At 32.5% G+C, this 12649-nt stretch overlaps 1 protein-coding gene across 7 annotated transcripts in view; it reads left to right on the top strand.

Moving 5' to 3' along the window:
* DPH6 (diphthamine biosynthesis 6) overlaps positions 1–12649 on the top strand; it is a 443212-nt gene that overhangs the window by 34924 nt on the left and 395639 nt on the right. For 2 of the 7 annotated variants that reach the window (XM_079914299.1, XM_079914300.1), the window contains exon 2: positions 12400–12444. The exons of the other annotated variants lie outside the window; for them this stretch is intronic. In XM_079914299.1, coding sequence (XP_079770425.1) covers positions 12442–12444 — 3 coding nt within the window. In that variant the 5' untranslated portion in view covers positions 12400–12441. The remainder of the gene's footprint in view (positions 1–12399; positions 12445–12649) is intronic. 7 annotated transcript variants of the gene reach the window in all.

The raw sequence follows: 12649 nt of genomic DNA, 5'->3' as shown, positions 1-12649 counted from the left end.
CTTTCTCATCTGTCAAACGGGAGTGAAAATAGCTTATCTTTTGAGGTTTTGTAAGGGATGAGAGATAATGTGTATTAATTGGCCAAGTCATTATAGATGCTCACATGGTAACTTCAGTCCAAAAATCAGTGTGAAGGTAAGTGGTATTGTTTTACATGGGGAAGTTTTAATATAAATCTAGAACACATTTAATGCACTATAGATTTCTTTAAAAATTCTGATCTCATAACTTCTGATGATTTATGTGAATATGAAAGCTGGCATGGCATTCCTTGGTAATGTGGACTGACAAAGTGAGATGGTGCATTAACTTTCAATTCCCTGCAGACCTCATCCCCAAACTTCTTAAAAAGGCCATGTTTATTAACTTTACTTTAGTAGACATTTACCCACAAACCAATAGTTGGCAACATGTGAAACTGATAATAAATGAAACTCAAAAAAAAGGGAGTCTTTTATTTTTTTCCCTCAGTATATCTGGGAACAGTTAGGATACTTTTCATTTACCTGTGTTCTTAGAGGTAGTCTAGAGCCCTTATTCTACTTTCTAGGTAAGCGGCTTTTGCTTTCTTCACCTGGCTGCAAAAAAGACATGTGTAAAAATAGATGAAGATGGAACTTTTCTGGTCGAAGTGGACTTGGGTCACTAAAGACCCTCCCCTTCAAAGGAGCAAAGTTTAAAAATCACTTGGTACTGTACTGTAAATGTATATGTGTGTACACACACACACACACACACACACACACACACACCCTCTTTTGTGCAAAGGCTTTGTTCTACTTTGGTTTGAATACAAAGCACTTAATTCTTTACCTGGCACATAAAAGATGCTCAATTAATGTGTGCTGACTACAAAATTTTTTTAACATCAGGGCTTTTTTATTGATATGTAAGATTCGAGATATCATATGTATTAAAATTCACAATTTAATGCAGTGACGTAATATTACAGTAACTGTTTCTCTGTGAACCATTTAAAACAAGCACACCTTCAGAGTAATTCATATACTTATTCTTTAAAGTCAAATTGTTCTAACTACAAATAATAATGGGAAATGAAGTTTTAAAAATTCAGAACTTGTCTTCAAAACGTAAAAGCTGCTTTATTCCACAGTGATGGATTTAGCTAAATATTCAGGCATTTCACATAACCCGATGATAAACATAATCTTTCTCTAAGAACTACTGAATTGAATTTTCTCAACATTCTGTAAAGCATTGTTTTTCTTGTAAGGTTCTTACTGTGTTTCATATTGATTTTGAATAACCTTGAATTTAATATTATAATAAAGCACATATTGTTTTTAGTATATCACTTGGGTTAACATTGAGAACTGCAAAAGCATCTTTTTAAATCATTTTAAAGAAGCAACCAATGTTTAAGCCTTTACATTGAAAATGAACAAGCTCTTAATAAACCAAATATGGTAGTTCTTTTTAAAATAATGGCCAGTTGCAGTAGGAAACATGTTTAAAATTAAATTCTGGTTTACAAGACTGACAAGATGCTGTCTACCAAAAAAAACTAATAAGGTATTTTTTCTTTGCAATGGAAGTACCAAATTAGGAATTCGCTTAATTAAAATAGTGATAAATGTAGATTACATTACTGAAGACAGTGAAATACAGCTGCTCTGTCTAGTTAGAGCCTGCATGATTTACCCAGACTGTACAAAGAAGCAATGGAGCAGCCACTGCAGACTGTTAGAGGAAATGTCCTGTTTATTCTACATACATGTCTTTTTTTAATTAAAATGTCAGTGATAATTTTATAGCAGTCCTCTAAAAAAAAAATCCTTCTTTAAATTTCTTCAAGGTGGTAGAATGTGAGACAAGACCATTACCACTGCTGAATGAAACCTGAGAAAAAAATAGCATTTTATTATTATTTTACTAATTCAGTTTTCTTTATTATAAGTTGATATTGAAATATGTGCTGAAATTTTTTTATTGTGAGTCTTGCATGAGAGAAATGTGGCAAAAATCTTTGAATATACATTTTATTTAAAAATCTTTTGGAGCTACAAGCAAGGTTTGGGTGGAGCCATAAGTAGTACTGCTTACAAAAAAAGAAGTGTGTATGTATACTGTGGAATTCTCAAGGTGGGTATATCAGGATTAGCTGGGTGGTATTTCCTCCTCAGCTCCATCACTGGGTTGTGATGGGGAATAATATGTTGTCAGTGTTTGGAGACCAAAAATAGGTTGATAGCCCTTGTTACACTGTATATTTTCACCTTTTACTTTAATTATGACCAATGATATCTTCATAATTACATATAGTTCAGAAAACCAAGGTTTTATGTAACAAGAAATGTTGGGGATTTCTTTGTTTCCAAGGGCTGAGTGGGGACTCTGGAGTCAGACTTGTCTGTGTTCCAGGCTCTACCACATGCTAGCTGTATGACCTTAGTTTAGTTAATTTCTCTAGCTTTCACATTTATAAAGTGGGGCCTTCACATTTGTAAAGTAGGGCTAGTGATAGTACCTACATCATAGGATTGAGCATTAATGGGACAGTAAAATAGATCATAAAGGAAGCCTCAATAAATGTTAACTATTATTATCATTATTATTATTATTATTTTTAGTCACTAAGTATTATGCTTCTTTTGCATTAGAGCGGTAGAGCATTGCTCATAGTTAACTAACTTAAGATCATTGTTATCTGTCCTGGTTTATCTGTTGATCTGGTCCTTAGAGCAGTTAACCATGCTCTTCTGTGTCTTCAGGCATAGTGTGGTAGAAATTCTGCTACTCCTTATTTCGTCTTTAATTGTCTTTCCTCTTTGTGCTTCAGATATCAGTTTCTTTGACGTTGGTGAATATGATGTCAAAGCTTATGCATTTCACTATGTGTGTTTTTGACTTTGCTTTAGCTTGATATTGCTGGAATTAATTGAATATTTTCCAGGGTTCAGTTTTTCTAAAGGGTCTTGCAGTTGCCACCTACTAAAATCTTATTAACCGGAAAAGCTTTGTAGACAGAAAATGGTCACATCAGTAGAATTTGAAAAGTTTATATGAGAAAACAATGTGAGGAGGAATTCTTCACATGATTTTATTCTGTATGCTTTTTTCTTTGAGCTTCAGTAAGGTGATAAATGCAAGAGGTGCAAAGATAGGAAGTCACATACTATATAACCATTATTCATAATGTTTACACATGCTCTGTGAGTTGTAGAACATTAACATACGTTTATTTTTTCTCTTGTTTTTTTTTCTAGGTTTTTTTTTTCTAGTTGCTAGAGATGTAGATGATTTAAGGCATAGTGCCTGTCTCAAGGACTTAGCACTTTGAGTTTTAAGGGAAAAAGTTACTGCTATGTATTCATCAGAATTATTATTTGTGATGAAATCTTTGCTCTTTTAAAAATATTCCATGTTTCTTGTAGTGTACCTTTGTTGCATGAGTTTGCATTCATCCTTCCTTGTCTGGCCATTGTCACTGAGTTTCTCCTAAGAGTCCTGTGGTCTTTAAGGCTCAGTATTGCTCCATCTAAGCCTGTTTGTGGATTATACTTACGAATCTTGATTTAGCTTATAATTTTGATTAATACCTTCAAATAACTTAGTAGTTTATTTTTAACCAATTTAGTCTTAGAGTCTCTAAGCTTCTTCCTTGTCCTGGTCCTTCACAATGGAGAGTGGATAATTACATGTTAACAGTTTTTCAGTGCTTCCACCACAGTACTAGTTTTGCCAAAGTGAAGTGTGATTTTGTTCTAAATTAGGTCAGACTTCCAATTCAGTGTATCCTGAGGTCATTAATTAGACACTTCTTACTGTTTTAAATTAGTTGCTTTGGAAAGCCAGAAACCACCTCTCCGCTTTATTTATGGAAGCATCATCATATTAATTTCAGATATTCTTTAGGGTTGTCATAGACTAGTTTCTATCAAAGACTAGGTAATTTATACATTAATTTTAGGTTAATATCAAGGGGCCTTGTTTTCAGGTGGAGTTCTCGAACCTTTATGCTCAGGTAGAAATTTTGTCTTCAGCTTTGAGTAGCTTGATTTCTCCTTCATGCTATTGAGCATATATAGTTTCTTCTCAGACTGTCACTTGTGTATATTTTAGACAAAACAGTGATGTATAATAGGTAAAACTAATCTAGTTTGTGAAGATTTCACAGAGTTATAAGATGCCAAACTTATGTTGATGCTTTCTGTATACTTTATGGTTATTTGATAATTACTGATTCCCTACTGTGTATAAAATCAGTGCATTCACTGAATTCCCTGTTTTATATAATGGATTTAGTGTGACTACTCTTTACTCCATGTTTTTATTGATTTGGAATCAACAGATCAATCAAGCAATCTGAAATGAAAATGATTATGAAGCATTTACAGTCAAGAAAAGTTTAAGGGAAAACACAGTAAGTTATAGCTTACTGTTACTAATTAACATAGTAGCTAAAATATTGTTTTATAAAAGACATAGCTTGTGGATTGTACACATTTCAGTATATAATTTTTATCACCTGGACAGTTTAAAGTTGTGTTTTAACTGTGTTTTGTAAAAGAAATGAAAACAGCAGTCTTTGTATCTGTCAACTTCATAGAAAACAAAATGAGGTTCTAGAAATTTGTTTTGTTATTATTTAATAGTAACTAGTTTCTTTCCTTGTATTCAGTCCAAGACTTGGAATAAACATTCTAAAACTAAGTGTTATTATAATTTATTTTCTTAACTTATTTACTTAAACTATTTGGTACTTTTGTAGAGTAAAAAATCACATTGGCATTGATGATATATATCCCCTTTGCTTTCTTTGTCCAATTATTAGATTCTAATAGATCTGACTTTTCTACATTCTTTTTTTCTGTTTTTTTTTGTTTTTTTGCTTAACTGTTTCATCTGTCTTTTACCTCTCATGTAGTCAGAAGAAAGAGCTTCTTTTTTTCTGACACTAGGTTTTTGGTACTCCTCTTGCAGACACACACACAATTTCTTTATTCAGTGGAATAGCTTCAGTGTAACCTTGCAGTATCCTCACCCTTGTTCTTCATACCTTGTCCTTTATCTAAATTATTACTTAATTTTCTTTGATACTTAAAACAATTGATTCTTAAAGAAAATATATAAAAGTATAAGAAAAGATCTTGCTCAAAATTCAGTCATTCAGAGTTAGCATTTTGACATATTTTCCACACCCATATATTTAACACACATACATAGATATACACACACACTTTGTGTGTATAACTTTATACACTGATTTTTTTTAGCTTAAAATATCAGTTTTTCATGTCACTAAAACGTCTTTATGAATATAATTTAATGGCTACTTAATATTCCATCATGTGGCTGTATAATAATTTCCTTAATGATTCCCTAATTTTGTAAATTAGGTTGAATCTAATTTTTACTATAAATAATAGCACTTTGATGTGGGTACATCAATTATTGTCTACATTAAAAAAAATTAATTCCTTAGGATAGATTTTCAGACAAATCTATCCTAAGGAATTAATGGATCAAAGTGTATGATGATTTCTGAAGCCATTGATATATATTGCCTAGTTGACTTCCATAAATAATAAACCTGTTTATGCAAATATTATTTATATTTGGAAATTTTAAGTCTTTATTTAATAAGTATCTGAAACCTCAACTTGGAATCCTGTTTTTACAGTTCCTGGCATTTGGTGAATACAAGCTGGGAGTAGCATTCTGCCCATCTTTGACTGCATTTTTTTCTTCGAGCAAAACCAGAGATATGTATTAGGGAAGCTCAGTCATGAAATGCAAGATATAGGGTGATTTTTTTTTCCCCTATTATTGTGAGAAGTGAGTCTCCAGTGATTTAATGGAGCTACATTCCATAGATGGTCAGCTGCAAAGTGAGCTGAATCTTACTACACTGTATACTATTAATGTGCCATGTGGATGAATACAGATACAGATATGTATACAGATATATATATATTATTTTTTAAACAGGTATAATATAACATTAATTATAATTCATTTTTCTCCAGTAAGTTCTGTTTTCTGATTAACCATTATGTTCTCCTGGATATCAACTGGTATATTTTCTATTGGTATCATTAAGTTTGGCAGTATTTATAAATGATTTCTAATTTTCTCTCGTTAAATAAATGATAAAATATTGGATTAATCATGGTAGATTAATCGTTTTAGGTGTGTATATATATATATTTAAAAGTCAAATGTAACATTTTAGGTAAACTTCACACTCTGCAAATTATTACTGCAGGTTTAAGCCATTACTTTATGTCCAATAGAAAATATCTGTTTCTCTTTTTTTTTGAGCTTGTGTTATTAATGTTAGCTATTTTATGATGTCATTAAGAACAATCAAAACTATAGTGCTACTATTTTGAATTTAGTTTCTTAGTATAGTAATAACAACAGTAAGAATAGTACGTTCATTTGTAAGAATAAAACAAATAATGTTTATTTTATGGTAACTATTTCTAAATGATTATTTAGACTTTGGAAAAAGAATATTAAATCACCTTTTTAGTGTTTTAATTACCTTGTGCTGTTGGTCTCTTTACTTACTCAGAAGTAATCTTTCCATGTTTACTTGTATTGTTTAATACAATTAGGGAATACTGGTTTCTGTCACAAATTTTGCTTTTAATGCTATTTCTTGGTAGTTTCTTGTTACTGAGATGAAAAGTATTCCCATCACACTGTCTTGGGCATGTAAAAGAGGGAGTGTGCGGGAATGTGGTTGAGAAGGGGCATTGCTGCTCTTCTCCAAGTTGCTGGGTTCTCACTTTGTTTCTTCTACTTTTTGGCCCTAAATACATCTACATATATACCCTATGTACACTCTTACGGTTCCATTCTCTCCCTTTTATTTTTTTCTCTCACTCTTAATCTACCTTTCCTTTCTGTCTTCCTCTTTCACCTCTCTCACATGTCTGTGCATGCACATACACACATATAAGTGAATTTTCAAGTATTAAAAACAAAGATTGCAGGATCTAGATCTAATTTAATTACTTAAGTTTTGCTAACATTTCCTCCCTGTTTTTTATTATTTAAATTGTGGTCATCTGTAATATTATGTGTTTTTATGAGTACAGGCTGTTCTGTTCTTCACTGTTTTATGTCTCTCAATGCAGAATAAATGGTGGAACTAGAAAAACTTAGACCAGAGCTTCTCAGTGCAGATGAATCATCTGGGAGTCTTATTAAAAATTCATGTTCTGATTCAGTTGGCCTGGGTAGAGCCTGAGATTTTTCTAACAAGTGCCCAGGTGATGCCATTGCTACTGGTCTGAGGCCACACTTAGAAATGTGAGGTTTTAGATGGGTTCTCTGCTGAGAGTACCATTCATTTAGAACAGGAATATTTGAGTTTAAAAGTCACTTTCTTCACACATTAGCTATAAAAGTCTAATATCTCCAAGGATAGGGAGGTACTTTCTTTTAAATCATAATTTGCCGTGTTTCTACAGTTGTTCTGTAATTTAGGCAATTGTAAAGCAGGTGATTTAAAATATCCATGAATCTTGGATCTTCTGTGATGTTTCATATACAGCTTCCCTAGTTTAGTTTGCTACCTAGTGTAGACTAATGAAGATATGTATCAAGGTTTATTTTTGATGATTAGATTTACAGTATATCATCTCCCACTGATATCTGAAATTTTTTCTGCTGGGAGGTTTGGGAGTGAAGGTTAGGGGTGGGGAATTGGGATCAGGCATGGAGGCTCTAGTGTAGATGAGAATTAGGTTACTGTAGGGAAATGCTTTTATTCTTTTTCATCCCTATGGTTATCACTAGGAGAATCACGGACAACTGGATTGAAATGAATTACCTGTTAAAAGTGAGAAAACCACCCAGTACATATGCAAGAGTTTTTTTCCCGTTACACTTTTGAATAAGATGTCTTTTAACTAAAGAGATCCACACAGCTTCCTGTACAAAAGCCAGCAGCTTCTAGCAATAAAGATGTTTCAGAACTGATGGGCTGATCTTATAAAGGAGATGATATGGCCAAGTTTTTCAGATTGGCCCATTATTTGCAGTCCAGTAGTCAAATGTGGCTACCATCGAAACACCTGCATCTTTGAAGCTGGTAATTGTCGAGTATCTTGGTTTACAACATTATTGAGGAAAATGATCAAATTACATAATGCGGTTGGTTTCTGAGGTGGCAGAAGCCATGTACTCTATTATAAACTCCAAGGAAGAAAGGTGGGAAGCCTTTCCCTTGCCAATAAGCACTGCACTTGAAATTAATTGTATTTTAATATATAACAAGAAAGATTTCATCCAGCATGGATTTTGCTTTTTCAGCCCTTTTCAAACATTATTTTAGAACTAGGTACAACATTTAAGTTATATTTTCAACCTTACGTGTCTGTGTACTTTCAGTGAATATAGATTGCCTTTTCTTTAGTCAGCCTACATTTAAAAAGCTTATGTTTTGCCATAATACAGTAGAATTATTTGTGGTAATGTTACAAGTCTCTAAACTGCATGAACATTATCCTGCTGTTTTATTGTTTTATAATGTAAAAGTAAATGCAAGCATTAAGAAATGTGCAGTGCTGTCAGGCTCCTTCAGAATTTAAGAAAATTGCCCCAACTATTGAAGAACTGAAAATAATCTTTCAGGTTGCAAAGAGCAGTTGTTATAATATTGCCTAGCATTTTGCTTTCTTTTTACTCTAACCATGGTGGTGATTTGAGTCAATGCTGAAGAAACTCAGATTTTATTTGATTTCAGCAAACTGCTCTTGCCTTCTAAGAATTACCTATAAAATAGCATAGTTAAAAATAGGAAGAAAATACAGGACTCATTCTTAACTCTGCACAAGCCTAAACAGTAAATGTGTTTCTTGTAATAGTAAAAATTTTGCAACCCTACTTCTTCATCCAATTTGTGAATTTGATATAATAGCCACAAATAGTATGTGTTAATCACAAAACTGTGAAATTATGTTGCAGTGCAAGCTCTTCATAAAAATGAAACAAACATACAAACAAAATCTTAAAGCCATACTGTACAGAAAAGTTCTTATGAAGCATTTTGGATTTTTAAAATGTAAGGATGGAGATATTCCTTATGGTTTTAGCCTTTTGTCCTATCTGTTTTAAAATATTTCCATTTAAATGCAGATTTTGATTTTCCATCTGGGAGTAGGTAGAAGCCATTCTATTACACTACTAAAAGAATAATCCACTTTAACACAACATTTCTCCCTAAAGGGATGGTCTTTTCTAGTCGTAAGGTATTATTTTTCTCAGAATGATATTAACATTCATGATGTAGCGATTTTATCTTGATTTGAAAGATGTTTTGTTCTGGCAGTGAAAGGGATTAGAAGAATGTCCTTTGTATCCTGTTGCTAAAAAAATAACCTTACCTTGCTCAAGATTAGGTATTAGTGATTTTCAAAGTGTTTTGGGGCGGGTGTATGATTTATATTTTTATAACATAAAATAAGTCTAGTGAAATGGAAATCGCCAGCTTCATTTAATTGAATTCTTAAACGTTGGGTTGTACAAATATACATATTTTTAATAGATCAAGAAGCATGTTTGAAAATTTCTAAACCTGTTAGAACATTTTTTTGCTTTCATTTTCTTTATGCCTTGTGAAGAAGCCTTTGGGGTACATAAGAAAAGTGTTAGAGCAACTAGTTACAACATTCAGTGCCATAGATATGTTGGTTTTGCCTCACCTAAATTTATTAAACCTTTAAGATAAAGAGGGATTACATTAATTAAATGGAATGTCTCAGAAGAAGAAAGGCTCTGAAGGCCTCTCTGCTATTTGTTGGGTAAAGTCTTGGCGTGCAGAATGTAGCTATCCAAGGCTTAAAGCATGTTGGGACCCTGTGTGGGATGCCAGTGCCATGCCCCTAGGCACGCTGTCATTCAGCCGCAGATTAATTAACCAGAGGCTGCAGAACCTCATGCTTTCAGTCAGCCCATTCTTGAGGCAGAAAATACAAGGTTTTTAAAACCTTGAACATTCAAAAAAGTTTTTATTTCCTTAACAAAATCAGAGTGTATAGTGACAGTTTTTCTGGGAATAGTTTTATTATACATATATAAATATATATGTGTGTATATATATGTATATATACATATTTATAATTTTTGTCTCTTTGCACCAATGAGTGATTTAAATGGATTAAAATTTTTTTAATCCATGCAGAGGATGATGTGTATAGCCTCCAAAGAGAGGATTTTTCTAGTGTCACTGTGCATCTTTAAAACTTCCTAATTAATGACATTAAATCACAGTGAGTAGTGAGCTCTTAATTATGATTAAGACTTATGAAGTTTCAATAGAGTCAACCTAAAAAAAATACATTTATATATCTGAGTGATCACAAACGATACATTCACATTTTCATTAAGACCATTTTTTATCTTCAGCAAGGACATTTCCATTCATACATGCATAGAAAGTATTTTGAGGTGAATGAAGATTTTTACACTGTAGTGTTTTGTTTACACAACACAGTTTTAAAAATAACTTTTAAAATAACTTTTAAAAATAACTTAACATCTTATCTGTATATTCATCTATAGAAATGAGTACATTAAATTTGAAATGAGCCTCTATTTCCCTTGTTCATTTAGCTTGTTTTATAATTATATTAGGCATTATTAATAGCTTATGGGTAAAATATTAATAACTAATTATTTTCTAAATATAGAGCAAGGTCTGTGTTGATAAGATAATGTTTCATTTGTACCTTAAAGTTAGGAAAGAATAAGGCATGTTTTCATTTTTATTTTTTAGCTGTGAAGAATACGACTCCCTCTCCCGCCCTGCAACCTTTTTTCCCTTACACTGTCAATTTTTTAGCGTTCTCACTGGAATTTATTTTGTTGTAGTAAATAAAAGACAAGTCATTATTAAACAGATTTTTCTGTTAATTCAATGTATGATTACCCTTTGCCATAGGTACTTTTAAGGGCTTTTATCCAAAATAAAATTCATTAAAAATGCAATTAGAAAAATCTATTGTTAATGACTGCTTGAGTGACTGGCTCATAATTGGCTCATTACAGTAAAAAAGCCACTGTTTAAAAATCTTGACAATGAGATACAGTACAGAGTGAACACTTCATTGTAAGGCCCTGTGTGATTACAAGATCCTGAAGGTGAAGCAGAGAAGCATGCATATCTGAGACTCCAGCAGAACTTTCTCTTTTACACCGGTACAGTGAGTTTAGGTCGTGACCTAGCATGGGCTGTCAAAGTAGGAGCCCCTCTTATTTACAGTGTCCCACACTGAAGAGTAAACTTAGGTAATATATTCCACTTAAATGCTAGCATTCAGACTCCTCTTTGTTTCCCTTCCCCAGAAATCTTTTCAGTTGACTTAGATTACCAAGTCGTAATCAGGAAATCTTTAGTTCTGTTGGGGCTAAACTAACAAAGACAATATTGTCATACAAGCCATCATTATTACCTGCCCTTTTGTTAACGCAGGAAAGCTTGCAAATAGCTCTTTTTTAAGCTCCAGAATTTTTGTTGAAGCATTCCTAGAGATGTTTTTGTTCTAGTATTTTGGTGATTTAATATTTGCGTTAGATTATTTTTAATTAATTAATTTTAATTAATTTAATTTTTAGGCCATAAATTGCAGGTAAGATAAAAATACAGACTTGGTGATGCAGGAAGGAAAGTAAACTGTACATGATAAGGTTTTTCCTTAACAAATTAGTTTTATTTCTCTTTTTGTGTCTTGGGCTTGACATACTGTGGTTTTAATAATGAACTTGCAATGTCAAACATCAGCTGTTCTTTGCGGAGTATCAAATTTTAAAATACTGACAAGTATAAATAAGAATGATCATTAAATCTCTGCTTAGAGTTCCACCTATAAGGCAAAAATCGTAAGTTCCAACAGTAGTTTAAAGGGCTTCTTTAATGAGCCCTATATTTCCAAAATGCTCTTCCTGTTGGAGGCTAGAAAAACAGTAAAAGTTTTAAAGACTGCCGACTCCTGCTTTTGTTTAGTCTACAACAGCAATATTAATGTTGCTTTTGTGTTCTGGTGAGTGACTTAGGTGTAATTTTTCATTATATGTATTAAAAGTTGAATTATTTTGAACTTTGAACTTTAGACCAGCCCATGTGTGAACCTTAGTGTATAAACAAGGCAGTAACTTCAGAATCAGAATCACTCAAGACCACTCATATTGTTAAATGCAATCCAAGAATGTTGACGTTAGAATTTAATATAAATTAGGAAAAAACTCTCAGTGAGATACTCAATAGTTTTTAAAGAAATAAGACACATTTAATTGACTTCATTGTAGCTTAAGTAACTAAACTGCTCTGAGTATTTCATCATTGCTCTGTTTGTGCTACTTTGCATTTCTCTCATCACCTTATTTTGTAACCTTTGCATTTTTATTTTTCTTTTTCTCAATAGAATTAAGAGGAACCGCCTGCAGAGGAAACCACCGTTTAAAACATGGTGGAAACCACATTGCTTTCCGGTTGCATTTTTCTTTAAAGATCTACTTAAGGCAGTTTACCTCTACTCTTAGAATCAAAAACTGTACCATGAATTTCCCCCACTTAAGGCTGAGTGAGACAGCTTCAATCTACCTCACACTTATATGCAGTTGGGCATGTAAGCTGATGCCTTTGTGATTTATAAGTGTAATTTAGTAAACCAT

Source organism: Stenella coeruleoalba (assembly GCF_951394435.1).
Source record: "Stenella coeruleoalba genome assembly, chromosome: 2".
Classification (NCBI taxonomy): domain Eukaryota; kingdom Metazoa; phylum Chordata; class Mammalia; order Artiodactyla; family Delphinidae; genus Stenella; species Stenella coeruleoalba.
This window is presented reverse-complemented; position numbering and strand designations above follow the sequence as displayed.